This window comes from Dromiciops gliroides, chromosome X, assembly GCF_019393635.1.
Source record: "Dromiciops gliroides isolate mDroGli1 chromosome X, mDroGli1.pri, whole genome shotgun sequence".
NCBI lineage: Eukaryota > Metazoa > Chordata > Mammalia > Microbiotheria > Microbiotheriidae > Dromiciops > Dromiciops gliroides.
In genome coordinates this window covers 60,212,662-60,231,414 of record NC_057867.1, presented here as the reverse complement: position 1 = coordinate 60,231,414, position 18,753 = coordinate 60,212,662, and the positions used below count along the sequence as shown (strand labels likewise).

Below are 18,753 nucleotides of genomic sequence, written 5' to 3'. Positions count from 1 at the left end.
TTGTTTGTTTTTTGGCGGGGCAATGAGGGTTAAGTGACTTGCCCAGTGTCACACAGCTAGTGTCAAGTATCTGAGGTCAAATTTGAACTCAGGTACTCCTGAATCCAGTGCCAGTGCTTTAACCACTGTGCCATCTAGCTGCCCCAGGAATTTTTAATTATTAAAAATAAAGTCAACTTTAATAAGATAGCTCAATAAATACTACAATAGAAAAATTATACTACTTTTAAATGAAGTTTTATTTACTATAAATGATGATTTGATTAGAATTTTCACATACATATGACCCACATAGTAGTTAAGTTGAAAATGTCATGTGAAATGATTAATTTGCTATTTATGTGCTTTATAGTGTCAAAATGACAGGCTAATCCACTGGGGTGTTATATGTATCAAGGTGGAAAACAAGATTTTGGAACTTGCTCAAAAGAAATCCCAGGAAAAGAGAAATTACTTGCCCAAGATTATACAGTAGAAAAATTAGAGTTTGAACTCAGGTTCACTTAGGGCAAATCCTGAGCTCTAACCACTGTAATATGCTGATATGCAGTATGGGTCAGCAATAGACTGTCTCTATCACCTAAGGAATATGTTCAGAGCAGGTTCATCAACCAAAGGGGTTGATGTTTTGTTTTTTTGTTTGTTTTAGTTTTGTTTACACACACACACACACACACACACACACACACACACACACACACACACACACACACACACACACCCTCATCAAACCATCTAAGGCCAGAACAAATACAATTTCTATCAGTAAAGAGTATAATGCACACACATGAAGTTCTTGAAGTAGTGAAGTTTGTGGGATGTTCACAAACTCATCTCTAAATGGCAATTTATTAAAACACCACAATTTCACAGAACTACAAAATATTTGGGCCAGAAAGGACCTTACAGATCAACTTACCAACCTTTCACTATAAATATGAGAAGACTGACAGGTCCCAAAATAAAATAACTTTGCTAGTCAAATAGCAAGAGCAGGGAGAATAATCCACGATTCCAGATTTACAGTACTCTAACGTCAAGCTGCCACATCAATCTACCTCCAAATCCCTGCAGTCTAGGTTACAATTCTGAACAGTCAACATGGGTAGAAATTAGCCATAAATAGAGCAAGGGTCTCTGTAGAACATCCTCTACCAAAGCAGACTAAACCTAATTCATAATTTAAAGTTTTAAACAATAAAGCCAATTGGGTTAACAATAAAATACTAAAAATAACTTAAAATATTTATCTATGTAAAGTACAAGTGTCTCCTATTTTGTGGAAGAGAAACAGTAGAGATTACACTAAAACGAAAATGCTTTAAAAACAAGGACTTTACCTCACCTATCACTAAAGTAGTGGGGTATTGTGGATGTGGGACATTGAATACACAATCACTGTGTCAGTAGGTTTCGCTTTACTGTTTTTCTTTGCAATAAAGGAGGGATCATTTTGTGGTTGGGAAGGTGTATCAGGGAGTAAGTATGATATAAAAACAAAATGGACCAAAAAGCTTTTAAAACGTTCGTGTTAAATAAAATATTACTGAAGTTGCTTTGATCAATGGAAACTGATTTTGGAGGCCAAGGTATTACAAAACTGTAACATTTAGCCTTGAAAAACAATCAAATCATATACTCCTCCCCACCTCCCTGCCCTGCCAAAAAAAAGATAGTAAATGGAAATTTGCCTAAATCAAGTAGAGGGGATTACCAAGATGATCAAAGTCAAGCAAGGAATTTACAGGAGAAATATGATGGGATACAAGAAGGCGTTTTCTAATGCCCAGAACTCCAGAATAAGAAATTTCCATATTTAAACAAGAAAGGTTCTGAATTTTAAAACCTTTCCCATGTTCACCTTTAAATAATTAAGATGATAATCCAGAAGAACTGTTGCATTGGTGATGCTGTCCTTGGTTCCAACAAAGACAAAGGGTACCATTCCCTGAAAAACAAATTGCAGTAATAAAAGCATTTGTAAAACTACAAGTTTTAAACCTGATTGGTCCAATTCACACAAACAATGACTATAAATTCATATTCAAACAGTATTCCTTCTGTTTTATATAGTGAGGTAAATTATGGTAAATCAACATAAGTACCCCGCACTCATGAATTCACAAGCCTGTACTTTTAAAGAACTACCAAATTGAATAAGCTTTGTATATTGGTTTAAAACATATACACAGACATAGAAATTACAAAAGATATAAATGCTATACAAATTAAAATTATACAAGCATTAAGTTTCATCAATGACCATTTGAAAAGGACTACTGAAAATTATAGCAGATTCCTCATCTAGCTCATTTTCACTTCTGATATTAATTAAAACATTTCATTCAAATTTAGAAATTGTTCATACATCAAAAGCAAAACATGATCAAAGAAACTGGCACAAGGTCCCTGGCTTCCTTAGGAGACCTTACCTGATAGATTCCACCCCCCACAGCACCGTTACTCATGCACCCCACGATTACTTTGTATCTATTTTGTATTTACCTGGATGTGCACATATTAGGCACCTTGTAGGCAGGCAGAGGCTATTTCGTTTTTGCCCATGTCTTTGTGTCCCCATTCCTAGCACAGTGCCTGGCACATAGTTGGTGCTTAATAAATGAAGTCCTTAATAATGGGACAGCCATTATGACAGAGAGTACAAAACACAGTAGCTCACAAAGATTATATTTCTGTTTTTAAGGTATGAAGGGATGAAATAGCAAAGAAAGTTTAATTGTATCATGTCAGAGCCTTCATGTAACGATAAATCCTGAAAAATCATAGCTCTTTAAAAATACTTCCAGTCAGTCAGCAAAACTCACAAAACACTTTCCTATTTATCAATGACATCTTTTTCTCTTAAACTTTAAGTTTAAAAAGATCTAACCAACAGAGACAAAACAGCAATTATGCAAAATAACTGGTGAAGGTGAAGCACCATGCAAATTATGTAGTTCTTAATACAGAAATCCAAAAGACTGATGACGACAAGGAATGGAAAAGCAGGAGGGTATTGTTAACAACACTGATGTCAGTACTGTCAGACAACAGGGAAAACATATGGTGCTGTGAATGGAGGTCAAGCTCCCTCAGCTGACGTGGTTCTTAGGTCCTATCTTATTGACAGTGACAGTAAAGCCACATGCCTGTACCTAATCTTACCTGCTGTACTCAAAGATTCCTGGAGAGACTAACAAAAGGAAGAGACTTTTACATTTCTGCTGCCCATGACAGGTAACTACAAAGCAGAAATTAGGAAGCATTTCTGCCTCACTGTCTGATACTCATGGCTGAAACTATAACTTGAAAACCCAGGAGCACCTACAGGTACAGGAGCTACACAACGAACTGTTAGAGAAAAGCAGTCAGGAAAACCCGTATTTTTCAGTTCCACAGAACTAATATTCCTCTTCTTTATCAGCATCGTTTCTGTCTCGTATCCAACCCACTGTACAAAAATAGACTCTTCCATTGTTTCAAAAACACCATCTAAAAAACATAACAACATTCTCTGGGCCTAGAGATAACAAATGTAACTAAAGCCTTGGTCTAAAAATATGGTTTATGGCCTTGGATCAAAGAACTGAAAATCACTAAGCAGAGGAAGTGTAAAGGCTGAATGAAGGCTCTCAAAGTGAGAGACAGTGAAGGAAGAAAGCATTTTGTCATCGTCAAATACTTTCCCCTCCTCTTTGATCACAGAAGAAGCTACATCCCTCGATCCGACCCCATTGTGTCTATGCCCTACCATATCTTCCTGGTGTTGGGTTTAAACCTCGGTATTCTTATCTATAAAATGAATGGTTGGACTAGATGATTTTAGCTCCCTTCCAGCTTTAAATGTATTACTCCTTATTAATAAAAGTTCATAATTTTCAAGTGCTTTTCAGTTGCCAAAGCACTTTCCCTAAGTAACCTGTCCTAGGTAAATTATATCCTAGTTTTCTGAAAGAATTTGTTATGTGATTGCTTAATCATTGTCTATGATCTCTGAGGAATTAGGGTGAATGGATGAAGTGCCACTGAATTAGAATCAAGCAAATGTTGGTCCAATTTTCAAAAAAAAGAAAGGAGTTGGACATTTCAAACTATAGGCTAATGGAATCAATTCCTGATAAAAGCTAGCCCATTTATAAAGGAATGGTTGATAAACATGTGAAAAGGGTCATTAAGAACCAGCATGGTTCTTAATGGGTCTGTTAAGAAAAAGTCACAGCAGACTAAGTTAATTTCCTTTAGGATTAGGTAGAATGCTATGAACCTAAAAGAAAAAAGCATTTGCCAATATATCTCATAACATCCTCAAGGAACAGGATGGAGAAATTTGGACCAGGTGATAATATAGTTAGGTTGATTCAGAACTAAATGATCTCACAAGTGAGATACGTGTAAAGTGCTTTGCAAACATTAAAGTTAGCTGTCATTTTTGTTCTTCCTTAAATAGGATGAAATGGGCATTAAAACATCCATGGTAATTATATTTCTCACTCTAAATGAATAAATCAGCATTCTAGTTTGTCTATCAATCACTTGTAAGTTTTGGTTAGTGTAAATCAATTTCCTGGGTCCAATCAGGCCGGGATGAAAAAGCTAGACTTCAGAGAATTTTAGAGCTGGGACAATCACCTGATCTAATCTGTTTAACTGTGAAAATGATGAAAATGAATTGCAGAGAGGTGAACTGTTGTGCCCAAGAGTGCAAGTATCTGTGATTCTCTCCACTGCAATACTGGTTTTCCTCTACAAGCCCACAAAAGATTTTCAAGTAAAAACGCCTATGGATGGTGTTTTCCCAAGTTATAAATGATCTAAGTGTTTCTCTGCCAATGAGGATAGGTCTTCCTCTTCAAAATAGTAACAATCACTATCTTACTACTACCACCATCATTCCCGTCCTAAGGATGTAATAGGGATATAACAGGAATCTTCTACAACAGGATCCTTTTTCCTTCCCATAAAGACCTTCAGTCTTCACAAAGCAATAAACAGCTAATGTCAGAGAAAGGCATATCTATTTTCATCAGTCAGTTCCTTTGACTATCAGAGTACTTTACCAAATACCAAACATCCCCTCTACTTGTTAGGATATATACTTTAGGTATCTTTCCTCTCAAGGTTCACCAAATAACTGAATAAGTACATAAAGAAATTCCTCAAAAGGTTTCTAGCTCTATCCAATTTCAGGTTAAAACATTCCTCTCCTGAGGACACCCAAATTTATCTACTATCCTCTCTCTCTTGGGAGCTGCAAAAGGTGATGACAATTGCCATTTATACAAAAGCAAAAAACAAAGCTTTTGCAACAAAGATATTCGGTTAAGGAAAATAAATTTGTCATATTCAAAAAATATGTCTCAATCTGCACCCTGAGTTTATTCTCTGTCTACCAGGTAGCAGAAGTGGGTTAGGAGGTTTTATCATGAATCCTTTGGAACTGTTGTCGATCAGTGTATTGCTCTGAGTTCGTAAGTCTTGCAAAGTTGTCTTTAAAATGCTGTTATAATCATTCCCTATTTTTTTAAATAAGAATTTTTCTGGAATTTGCCTCTTTATAGTTAATCAACTATCCACGCACATTGTACTGGCACTCTCCACAATACCACCCCTCTCTCCAATCAATGGGAATCAACCCCTTCACTGAAGGATTCCCTCCTATAATATATACACAGATATCACGCTCACTCAGGCAACAAAACCAAGGGATTTCCTTCCTTCTGCATTATCTTTGTTGGTATGCCTCACCAAATACACTCCCACCTCTTCTCATTCTCCACTGCACCAGGTCTCCAAACACTATCTGTACTAAGGAGATTTATGTTCTTGGCCATTACTCACTCCTCCCATTAAGCCCCAGAACAGGTGATCAAGAAAACAAAACTGCTTCTTTTTCCTGATGCTGCTGTTTCCTTCCTCAGTCCCCTCCCTTGTTTTACTCACTGGCCTTATTCGTTATTATACTGCATTTTTAAATTGACTTTTTAGATAATAAAGATGAAGTGACAGAATGGACAAAATGCAAGCTGCAAAGAAGAAGGGAAGCAAGGAGAAAAAATAAATTTTCACAAATAATCTGACTTTTATATCCAAAGTAATTCAAATTTAAACACGTATCAGCAAATCTTTATTAAATGAAGTCAACACTAGAAATAAATTTACAAGTTCCTAATATGTTGGAGGAGAGATCAGGAATCAATCCAGAATTCAGACAATTCTCTTAGATGATTCCAACAAACCATCTAACAGCTGTCAAAAGCTATTTAATCACATGATTTATGATTTACCCTAAAATGGGATTGCCTAAAGAATAAAAGTATTACAAAAGTCTAAATTCGGAGGAAAAAAAAGTTCCTGATGTTAGCTTCTACTGGAATATTTCTAAAAATAAAATTATAGATTTCTCACAGTAAGTACCCCAAGGGAATAAAAGTTACAGCTTCAACTGTTTTAATTCTTTGCAGGAACAACAACCAAAAAAATAAAGTAAGAGCCATATCCATTGTGAGAATCACAATAAAATATGTCCTCCCCAGCTTGTGGTTGTTGTCCTAATTTATAAACCCTTGTGGTCCAGTGCATACACAACATACACATATGGTATACGCACGCACACACACTTGCATTCGGACCAAAAAAGGGAAACAACAACAACAAAAAAAAAAAGTTCAATGTAGTTTCAACAAGGGTGATTGATTTCCTACCTGCCAAGACTTGATTTCAGGTTTCTGCGATTCCCCTGCTACAATTGATGAAACCACTAACACCTAAAGCAGTGTAAGGAATGCAAGTGTTAGTGATATCATTAACTATAACAAACGATACACAGAATCCTGAACTCAAGACTTTGATTTTCATTTCAAGTTGTTTTTTTTTTTTGAAATTATACATGGTTGAATTTAAAAAAAAAAAAGGGGGGGGAGCCCAAGTATTTCAAAACCTCAACAAGTTTGGAAACTGTGGTGATATGGTACTTACTGGCACACCTATAATTCGCAGCTTGTTTGGAGATCAATAAAAAGCATGTTTTATCTTACTATGGTTGAAAAATATTAAAGAGGGCATTACAACAAATTATCCTCAAAAGAAAAACTTGCCCATTAAGCTCAAGCCAGCAGCGTATGTTCGCAGCATAAGATTTGTCACTGTGAATCAACTGTTAAGTAGCTATTATGCTCTAGTTTGTGAAACTTCATAAACTAGTGATCAGATGGGAAACATATGACATGAAGAGCAGGAGGGCCCACCGGAGGACTATAAGCCTCTTTTCATCAAAGCTCATCTAACTGAAACACTAATTGTGAATCATAACTGAAATGGAAGGGAGGTGGTTTTTTTTCCTTCTTTAAAGTTTAATTCAAAGTGACAAATATTTCTTACCCTTTGGACTTTTATACTGCTGGACTGAGAAAAATGAGTGCAGTTTTCCTTTAAATCTAAGTATTTCTTTTCTTCTGAGGAATTAGATCCAACCCTTGCATTATTGGAAGGTGGGGGGTTTTGTGGTTTATTTTCCTTTGCAAAGAAAATAAAAAAATAAGAGAGAGAAAAAAGCACCAACATTTAAAACCTTATTGAAATCTGACATCACAACAATGGCTTAGTTTCTTTAAATGAACAACAGTTTTTAGCATGCAGCATTATAAATTAATGTAGAAGCAGAAATATTAAGAAAATAATGATTTAGTTATATAAATTATAAACATCATTCTACTATTCAAGATGAATTATCATAACTAACTTTACTTTGAAATATTTTTTCACAAGAAAACACAGTTTCAATACTTAAGAAGTTAGGTACTTGTTAGTTCCTTAACTAGAAATACTGTTACACACATTAATCCAAAGAAAACCAACATGCTTTTGAGTAAGAAAACATGCTTGCAAAATGCTAGTGAAAAGGAAATTAAGGACTGTAAAATGTAACTTAAGGAGCTACAGAAGAGAAACTAATATGCCAAATGTAAATTTAAAGCACGAGATACTATTAAAATATTAAGCAGAATATGGTAAGTCAGAAAAACAAATTCCACATCCTTTTTTTTTCCTTTGCAGTCAAGAAATTAATTTTAATCAGGAACCCTAAATGCACATTACGTCTATGCATCCTCCCAGTGGCTTTATAAGATAACTTGAATAACTAAAATATGTAAGCAAAACATTACCTCTTCCTGTGGAACATTTTTATCATTTTCAGCCTCAATTCTCACTCTTACAACACCTGACTTGTCCACAATCTCTTGAATCAGTTTTCCATTTTTTCCTATTACTTTTCCTACAGGTAAAATAAAGAACAAATCATATTGAGTTAAGAAACACTCTACATTCGATTATTTAGTTATGTCCACAGCTTATTTGTTGTATTAACTGCAAAATAATCCTGACTCAATCAAGTAATTTTACATGAAAAAAGAGTGAGCCTTATTCATTCCTTTGGGCCTAGACCAGTTGCTCAGTTCAATCTACACTTGCTGAATAGTTTATTAAGAGTCACAAAAATGGGGAAAATTGTTTCAAACCGAGTATCTGCTGTACTGTGTTGTTATGTAGCATTTCTTCTGCATAAGTAAGTCTATGAAAGGGAAAGTACAAAAAAGGGGCCATTTGATAAGAAATTCAAGATTTGATGTCTAAATATCATTTGCTATGTAAATTTAAATTATTTGCCTGTGGTAAATTTTTAAAATTTATGCTGTAAATTTTAAAATAAAAAGAGCCCAACACTACATTGAAAGAATGGCTTGAAGAAGTTACCACAGACTGAGAGTTATAAGGGACCCAAGAGGCCACGTGGTCCAGCCTGTATTTGACCAGGAACTTGTTCTTTCCTAACCCCAACAAGGAGCCATCCAGCCTTGGCTTCAACCCTGCAGTTTAGGGGAATCCCACTGGGCACTGAGAATTGATGTGACTTGACCTGTAACATACAGCTTAAGTGTTAAGTGTTAGAGGTGGTGTGAGAACTCAGGTCTCTCTGAAGCCAATACGTTAAAGCAATCTCACCTTCTATGGTTACCAAACTGGCCCTGTGATTTCAGTGATGATGAGAACAGTGATAGAAAACATTTATAAAGCAAGTGCTTTACAAATATTATCTCATGGCAGATAGGTGCTGTGGTTTTCCCCATTTTACAGATGAGGAAACTGAAGCTAAGAGGGCTTTTAGTGACACAGCTAGTAAGTGTCTGAAGTTGGATTTGAACTCAGGTCTTCTTCACACCAAGCCCAGTGCCCTACCCATTAATCTATTCCAGCACCCTAAACATACACTCTATCCCTACTGGCATAGGTAACTTCCAAGTGAGGAAGTTCACTCTAACTACTCCATTTCAGCACCTTCTCAGCAATTTGTAATCTTACAAGTCTTTCTAGAGCGGTGACAGAGGAAGTGACTTGCCCAGAGTCACACGACCAGTGTTATGTTAGAGGCAGGCCTTGAAGTCAGCTCTCTGTTCTATCTACTACACCAGAGTAGTGTTAAACATGCTGAACATGTATGTCACTCACAACATTCCTCAGTGAGGCCCAAACCACATTAAAATGTCGTTGGGAAATATTTAGTAAAATAAATAACAATGCAAAAAAATAATTAACATTATATTTTGAATCTAAATCAACCTGCAGCTCACAGGGATCCTTATATACAGACAAGTGGGCCCCATTTCTATTTGAACCCAACACCATTGCACTAACCTATGTTACCTCTTGGCAGAACCATGCAGTGGAAAGAACACTGAATTAGGAGTCAGAAGACCCAAGTTCAAATCCTGACTATACCAACTTAGGTGACTGTCATCTTGGGGGAATAATTTACAAACTAGTACAGATTTCCTGTGAAATCCTCAAGTAAGCATATAGCCCATTAAAATGGTACTGAAATGGATTAATCACTAATATTTGTTTAAATGCTAAAGCTATCAGATGAACATGATTCTTCCCCCTTTTATAAGTTTGTCACATATTTACTTGAGAGATTCATATTTTCATTGTTGTTACTGTGAATTAGTCTCATGGTGGACAATGAAGGAACTACAATTAAAACACACACCTATTAGCAACATTATACAAGTTTAAAAGTTTTCAAAGATCACTTATGGATAGCATCACGTTTCTGAATATATTCAAATGCTTCCCCCAAGCCCTAAAGGCTACCTAAAGAGCAGGGATTATAGGAGGCAGCTAGGTGGCGCAGTAGATAAAGTACTAGCCCTGGATTCAAGATGACCTGAGTTCAAATCCAGCCTCAGACACTTTGACACTTACTAGCTGTGTGACCCTGGGCAAGTCACTTAACCCTCATTGCCCCACCAAAAAAAAAAAAAAAAGAGCAGGGATTATGAAAACCTCCACCCAAGGAGTGAAATGTGGCCACAAATTTGATATCAGCCACCCAACACTACAGAGTGAGAATAAGTTCTACCCTGAGGATATATTCTGTTTCTCCTATTCTTAATTCCAGTCTCTGAAAAATAGACAATCACCTTCTTGCTCTGTGAACTAGTGGTTTATCATTCCCTCCTATATAATACATCCCTTGCTGGCACTGCTCCCTGAGCATGATTCTAACTCTCCTTCCTTTCAAATATCCAACTCCTCCCTTGACTTAGAAGGCTGTGGGGTTTTTTTCTTCATCTACAAACACGTAGCCTTTTCTCACAGTCTGAGCCCTAATTGTGTCACTTGTAGGTTCTTGTTATACAGAATTACAATTAAATTTGAAAATGAATTAACAATTTTAGTAAAAAAGAAGAAAAGGGCAACTTCGGCAATGTTTTCTATTAAGATCTCGGGTTATTTGTTAATACCAAGTAGCATGTGATATTAACCAAAGCTAATGAAAGAAATCAATTGTTCAAGGGTATAAATGGGGAACCTCCCCCTCGCCCCCCGAAGGATGAGTCAAATTTCAAGAAACATAATTATTAAATTTTCCATAAAATATTTGATCACTTAATCATAAATCATCCCGTCTGGCTTAGAAAGAGAATTGGCCACATCACAACCCCCTCCCACCCCGATTTGTCTGCCAATTGTAACATAAAGAATACTTTATGATTGCTAACATTCACAAAGCAAACCAAAGCTTTTAACAAAGAACTATTGTACTTGAAAACTCAAAGCTATGAAGTTGATTTTACTCAGCAGGTGTGTCCAGATAAACTATTCATCTGGGCTTCTCCATTCTCCTTATACAGGGAAAATTTTCAGTTAATTAAGATCACGGGCACCAGTTTTAGGTATGAGATTATTTCTAGATTCCAGCTAACAGCCTACAATGACACTCACTACCTTGCTGATAGGAATACAAGTCTTTTAATATAAATCATGTATAAAGGAAGCAAAGATAACTCCTTGTCCATAGACCAGTTAATCTCTAAAATATATGTCACCCTTTTGGCCCAATAAGATCTATAATACAATGTTTTCATATTTCTTTCTCTTTTTTTAAAGTAAAATGTGATCCTGATTGTGGGTGCTCAGGCTGGAGGGAAGTATATACAATGACAGGACCCTAGTCAACTCAGGATGAATAATAACTGAAGTGAAAGAGGTTCCTTTGTGGAACAAAAATATTCAAAATCCTGGGAATGATTGTTTTACTTTATTTTCACTTTAGATCTGGTACTGAATCTAGCCCTTTTAAAGCTCCAAAGCTAAAAGATACTTTGTTTTTTACCCTGTGAAAGATAAAATAAGTTGCCAAGAAGGTGCCAATTGGCCTTGAAGAGGAAGTTTCCTCACCCAGGAGTTCCCTCTGCCAATGAGATCCTAGGGCCAGCCCTTTCCTGGTCTTCTCTACTCAAACTACACACTGGCATCAAACAGAGTTCTGGCAGAAAGGCTAATTATACTTAGTATTCGCTCTTGGGTACTACTTTTTTAGAACTACCAAGACATCTTCTGCAAATCATCTCCCAATTTGTAATGCTTGTAAATATACCTAACATTTACCTGACATAAATATTGCAAACATATAAATTTACTTGACACAAATATTATAAACCTTAGAGGACTTCTATGCTATAAAAATAGTTTATTAATTTAACAAAAGTGATAGAAAATTAATTCTGATATCCTCTGAAGCTCATTAAAACACAACTCCACCTATATAATCCAGTACTCAAATGGACCTTTGATATCCATTCCATGGAGGACGTGCGTATAGATCCCAACCCATCCATACCTGCCAACGATTTAGTTGTGTAAATCCTCCACGGTACTTACTGCTACAATACTTAACAATGGTCATACTCCTATGACATACTAGGAGGACATACCTACTAGGTTCCTTGGAACTTGGATTACATCTTCTGCAAACTCAAGATAACCTCTGGCTTTTTTCACTGCATCCTGATCCTAAGATATAGAAGTAGACATAAAGTTTCAAGACATCAAGTAAGTAAAAGGCAGGTTTTTATTTGAAAAACAGAAAGGAGACTACTGTTTATTTACCTCTCCGTAAATATGAAATGTGCAAGTATCTTCATCTAAATCAATAGCAGTGACTCCGGGTACTTTTCTAGCTTGCTGAATATTAGCACCATGTGTGCCAATTGCTAGACCCATCAAATCTTCACGGACAACAAACTGTTCATGAAATCTTGAGGCAAGCTGTCTTGAACTCTAAAAAAAACAAATACAAGGGCATACATACAAGGGCATACATACATACATACAAGTATGCAAAATCTAAAGCACCATTTTGCTTGCAAAGGAATCCAAACAGCGATTAAGAATTTTTATCAAAATGAACAATATTATTCATAGCATTAATATGCATTTAAGTTACTATGTGATTACTATTAGATGCATAACTACAAGCATGGAAAGAAAATTGATAAATCTAAATGTTGTCTTCTTTTAACTTTACCTGACAATTCTGCCATAACTAACAACAAAATTACAGTTAAAGTCTTTCGATGAAGCCGAGTTGGAAAGCCAACTCACAGGAAATAATGGGCCTCTTTAACCACAATTAATTATAAAAATGTATCACAATCTCACATTATTATTTAAGGAAAATTAAGCATATCTGGTATTTATCTTTTTAAATATGAACTATCTGAAAGCTTATAAACTCTTTTACAGAAGAGAAGGGAAACAGACTCATGTGCACTTTGAAATGCTGGACACAAAAGATAACAAGCAGCAAATGAAATAATCACTTGAGCACAAATTAACAATTAAAGGATCCATTTGTCGTTACACCAGAAGATATTTAATCACCACAGGTATGAAAGAAGCTCAAATTACACAAAAATATCTTAACACCCCACAATTTCTTGAAGTGGGAAGAGCCTCAAAAGAAGAAACAAGGAAAAAATGAGTAAGAAACTTGCTGAAGGTCATTAATGGAACCCAGACAATACTCCAGGGTTCTTACTCCCAGTTCAGTATTCTTTCTGCCAACAAAGGGTAGAATTGGAAACATGTCATTTCAGAAGATGTTTACATTTTTCAACTCACAGAAACATGGTATAGTTTTCCTGCATTACTCAAACTACAACTACTCTGACCTAAATGTTATGTGATGTTTTTTAAAACCCATAAAATTAGTCAAACAAAGAAATCATGTTGAAACAAGATGAAAACCAACTAACTAAATAGCTTCTACCAGGTTAAGAAAACTAACAAAATTAGATGCACATGTTGATAGAGATAGACAACTACTCATCCCTTTATTTTTCTGCAATTCTCAATCAGGACACAAAAGGAGTCTTGGAAGGCGTCAGCCCTCTCATTCAGTGTGGTCTCACCTCATAATGCCTCACCTTGTCTTTTTCATTGGTTATTCATTTGCATGGGATTCCCCCAACCACCATCAAAATGAAACGATTCATAATCAGAAATCCAAAAATTCAATAATGATCAATTTCACCTGACATAAAAGTCTATACAGATTTACTCAGAATCTATAACAATGTAGATGGCAGTACTATCATTGAAAACACAGTAATATATGTCAATACAAATTACTGAAGGAGTAATTAAGTAAAATCGATTTTAAACAAATGAAATAGTAAATCAAGAAAATACTCTGTCATTTTTTAACATCTGTTTTTAGATTTCTGCCAACTGACTAAAATGCAGGCTTAATTAGAAATAAAAAACAAATAACCGAAGGAATATGCTTAGATACATAGCTCATTCAATTGGTATGAAAAGCCTAACCTGATATCTCAAAAGACATGCAAACTCAAACTTTCTTATCTTTTTAACACTGCTTTAATTGTTCTAGGTAAAAAGCACTTGATAAAAATAAATCAAAATACACTTATCAAAGGTCAATATCCAACTCTCTCGCTATCTATATCTTCAGCATTTCTAGGACTAGTCACTCAAATGACAGAAGAAAAGCAACTTACCTCCAGTTGTTTACTAGCTTCTTCGTTTCGCAGTATCAGAGACAACTTAGTTCGAAGACTTCGAAAGTGCATATCAATCAGCATATTTGCCCGCTTTGTTGTTACATCACTGATGGACTATGATTAAATTCCATAAAATCATTATTAAAATAAAGGCACTGAATTAAAATGAACTAAAAATGGAAAAAGGTAAGCCCGCTTACCAAGATGATAAGCTGATAATTTTCAGAATCATATGTTACAGAAAAAGCTCCAACTGCTTTTTTGAAGTCCTTATGTGACGATTCTTTGGCACACCTAGTAATAACATTATACTGTTAAGTTGATCTCTAGAACTAGCAACCGTTGGTATACATTTAACACATTAATGTATAGATTTCTTATATTTGCCTTATACAAGCCAAAAGGCAATTACATTTCTATTAAAAACTCAGTGTACTTGTTATTCCCAGAAGCCCAGAATCCTAAGCTAGCAGTGACCTCAGAGGCTCATCAGACCAATCCATCCCTGAATAATGATCCGCTCCATAATGATCCATCCATCAATCCATCCAGCAAGCCTGGTCCTCTAGCCTTTACTTTAAGGCCCCTAAATAAATGCTTTCCCCTTCAAGGTTATTTAGATCTCTTCCAAAAGGACTTTCTATACAAATTATGCCTCACATTCAACCAAAAAGCTGCTTTTACACTCCCAGCCACTGCTTCTAATTATGAGGCCAAGCACAAGTCTTATGCTCTGGATATGACAGCCCTTCAAACACAAGTCCATGATTGTTTCTTCTCTTGTCCAGGCTGAGGATTCCCAATTCCTTCGTCTAATCTTGATTTGGCACAACCTTGAGGAACCTCACAACTTAGCTGCCCTTCTCTAGACACTTCAGCTTCTCAATGTCCTGAAAATGTAATACTCAGATTCTCCACACACTGCCTCAGCAAGGCAAAGTTTAGGAAGAAGAATATTTAATCCCCCAAAGGAGTTTTCATTTGCCAAGCTTCTATGGGGTGGGAGGAGGAGGAGGAGAAAAGAACCATACCTAGAGTAAGAGCTGTCTATTTAGTTCCATTGCAACCAATCTAGTTTATCTAAGTGAATGTCATGAAGCTACACTTATCATGCAGTTCTATGGCCAGAATAACTGGTTTTGTTATAACCCTTGCTATTTCATTGCTATTGACAACAGTCATTTTTTGCATTAACGAGACCAAAATCAGAAGCCTATTCAGGATGGAATAAGCAGGAAAGGGAAAAAAAAAACCCCAAGTTATTTCATAGCATACAGGCAAAAAACCTGGTTCTTTGAATTTTCCTATCAGTTAACTTCTTTTTTGGGGGGATAAAATTCAAATCCCTCAGTGAGACTTCCTTAGGTGAAATTTTGAGAAGCTCACCTCTGTTTTAAATCAGTTCAGAAATTCTTAATTTGGAGGTATCTGCTTGGTCTTAAGGTGATTCTATGCCAACAAACAGGCAGAACCAAGCTTTATCCTTCTGGGAAAGCTTTAAGATAAGGCAACAGATACCAAACCACAGAACATGAAAATTGTTTTGCCTTAAGATACTCTATAGGGGACAAAAACCACAAGGATTAGGGAGTACCTTCCACTTTCCTCAATTATGTTTCTTGATACTGGGAGACATAATTCTGTTATTGCCTTCCTTGAAAATATTAGTCTTTTTGTTTAAACACATGAAAGAAATGGAAACTCACAATCTGACTTATTTCTTCTATGTATGAGGAGGGGAAACAAAGAAAATAAATGCATGAAACATTATTTCTGTGCACAAAGGCTATTTACAGCCCCTGATACAGTGACTTGCACAAAGCACATACTCAAGTATATTTGCTCAATAAATCTTAGTTCAGAAATTACATATGAAAATTTTCTTCAACAGTAATTTGTTTCTAGGTTTTCAATTTCCCACTAACTATGCTGAGATATTCTCTAGCCAATATAGTGATTCAACCTTATCTAGTGAATGTCTCTATATCCTACAACAACACCTCTAAGCACTAATTCTGAAGTATGACAATTTTTGAAAGACACAAACTTTAGTTCCTATGGGAAAATAAATGCATTTCCATTCCCTATTACTGGCTACATACTCTATGACTGAATTTTTAAAAATTATTTTCCCATTAAATTATTCAAGATTTATTTATTTACAAACATCAAAGAGGGTTACTTACTATTAAAATAACACAAAAGGCTGACCTGTCCGGGGATCAGAGAATAGCTGGAATGGACCTTAGAGATGTCAGTCCAATCTTCCCATAGAAATGGTAAAGAAAATGACTCAAAGAGGCTAGGCCACTTGCATTAGGTTTCCCCTTCTGTAGTTTTAATTTTGTAGTGCTCAAAGTTGATTTTAGTACTGTTAATAATTTACTCCAACAACAGGATTATAAAATTATATTCCAAATTTCAAATTCACTAGCCTCAGATATTTGTGTGATAGAAGCAAATAATATGCAGAAGAATAACACTTCTAGATGCTATCATAATCAAATCTGATGGAAAAATCATTCCATTCCATTTCCCAGTTTTCTGAGAAAAATTCCTAGCTGATATCAAAGGAGTTGATAAACTAGATTTGTGGTCTTTTTAGTAGAGAAGCAGAAAATACTTCCTGAATCACAACAAATTTAAAACCGATTTCAAGTAATTTTATGTTTTATTTATAATTTGAACCAAATGTATATATACACACATGTGTGCATAAAATAGACATCATGTGTATGCATGTGTGTATGCATGTGTGTATGCATGCATGTATGCGTGTATGCGTGTATGTGTGTATGTATGTATGTATGCATGCATGCATGCATGTACCTGTAGCATTTTCTGAACCAGATAGCTTCACACTTACATTTGCCGTAAATCCTCTGGCACTTCCAATTTGATCTTATGGAAAGTGTCTTTTGTTGCAGGTTTGTTGGGATTCACAGATCTTAAACGCTCAATTGTGACAATTTCATTGTAAGTGGCATCACAGGCTGCATATTCTATTACATAAAACTGGGGGAAAACAATAACAACAATCATTCCTAGTCATCATTTTAAAAGTAGGAGATATTTCTTATGCCTATTGAAATCAAGACTAAAGCACTAAAAAGAAAATCTTTGAGTGGGAAAAAAAAATCATATTGTTTTAAAATTTTAAAACCAAACACAAACACTAGAAGCTCCTAAATCTAAAATACTTTGCAATCACTTTAGCTCTGTAAGAATCAAGAAACAAAGATACACCAAAGAATAATGGAAGTATACATTTTGCCAACCTATGGGCCTCCCTACCTCGCCCTTGATCATGCGGACTTTAGCCAACCACCAGCAGCATGGCTCTTTTTCATTGGCCCTCGAGTAAACCTACATGTAAAGATAAACAGAAGACATTCTGATTAACATCACTTTAAAATCTAAATAAAGACTTCGAAATCAAAGAAAACATGAGTGAGAACTCAATGTTTCAAATTTATTAGCTTAACAGCCAACAGTGCAGTATACACAGTATAAATCTTAAATAAATATTCCTTTGATTAAATGTAAACTCCCATGAGGAAGGGGCTGTGTCCTTTCACTCTTTTGTAACCTTCTAAGGCACTCAATAATATACTGAGGACTTCCTAAATGCTCAATAAATACTGACTAGCCATGTAAAAATCTGTATATAATTTAGAATGTTTTTTTTCCTTGACATGCTAGCGCAAAGTATTTTTAAAATATAAACAATAACCCACAATGTCGTACACCTACCCTCTGGCTAATAGCCAGAAGCACAGATACCCCAATAACATGACCTGCCCCCAGCTGTGCATTCCACAACCTTTGAATGCTGCAGCTGCTCTTCTACACTAACACAATAATAATCATTTCAAATAATTTCTTTTCTGAACCAGCTGCTCTGCAGGCCAACATGATACCAACGAGAGCTAACAGCTCATGTGAGAGTGAAGCCTACTGGTTTCGGAAAGAGAAAAAGATATTCCACATATACTCTGAACTCCAAGCAAAACATCTTATAGATATAGTTGGTCAACATCATCATCGGGCTAGGGTATGTCCTGGCTACAGATTGACCAGTGCTGGGAATACAAGATCTATCACTATTTCTTAGAACACAAATTTCTGGGCTAGTGAGAGTAAGTCAACAGCAGCATTTGCCTATGGGGGAAGAACCAGACTGTCAACTATACTAAAAAGTAGAATTTCCAAACTCCACAGGTGCCAGTTCTTCATTTCCAGCAGTCCTATTCTCTGAAATGCAAAAAGGAAGATGAAGTGACTTGCCCAGTGAATGAGTGACAGGAAAGGGTTGTATGTAACCCAAGTCTCTGGACAACCAGTTCAGTTCTTTTTTTTAAAACACAACACAATGCCTCAAGAGTTG

The 18,753-nt window shown here is 35.7% G+C and overlaps 1 protein-coding gene across 8 annotated transcripts in view; it reads right to left on the bottom strand.

Moving 5' to 3' along the window:
* The window catches only part of FMR1 (FMRP translational regulator 1), a 56,394-nt gene that overhangs the window by 8,159 nt on the left and 29,482 nt on the right, over positions 1-18,753 (bottom strand). For 7 of the 8 annotated variants that reach the window (XM_043973844.1, XM_043973850.1, XM_043973843.1 and 4 more), the window contains exons 4-13: positions 17,661-17,732; positions 17,233-17,381; positions 14,567-14,660; positions 14,364-14,480; positions 12,451-12,621; positions 12,276-12,354; positions 8,163-8,272; positions 7,378-7,512; positions 6,702-6,764; positions 1,862-1,948 (exon numbers count right to left, since the gene is read on the bottom strand). In XM_043973844.1, coding sequence (XP_043829779.1) covers positions 1,862-1,948; positions 6,702-6,764; positions 7,378-7,512; positions 8,163-8,272; positions 12,276-12,354; positions 12,451-12,621; positions 14,364-14,480; positions 14,567-14,660; positions 17,233-17,381; positions 17,661-17,732 — 1,077 coding nt within the window. The remainder of the gene's footprint in view (positions 1-1,861; positions 1,949-6,701; positions 6,765-7,377; positions 7,513-8,162; positions 8,273-12,275; positions 12,355-12,450; positions 12,622-14,363; positions 14,481-14,566; positions 14,661-17,232; positions 17,382-17,660; positions 17,733-18,753) is intronic. The other variant, XM_043973849.1, reaches the window with a different exon arrangement.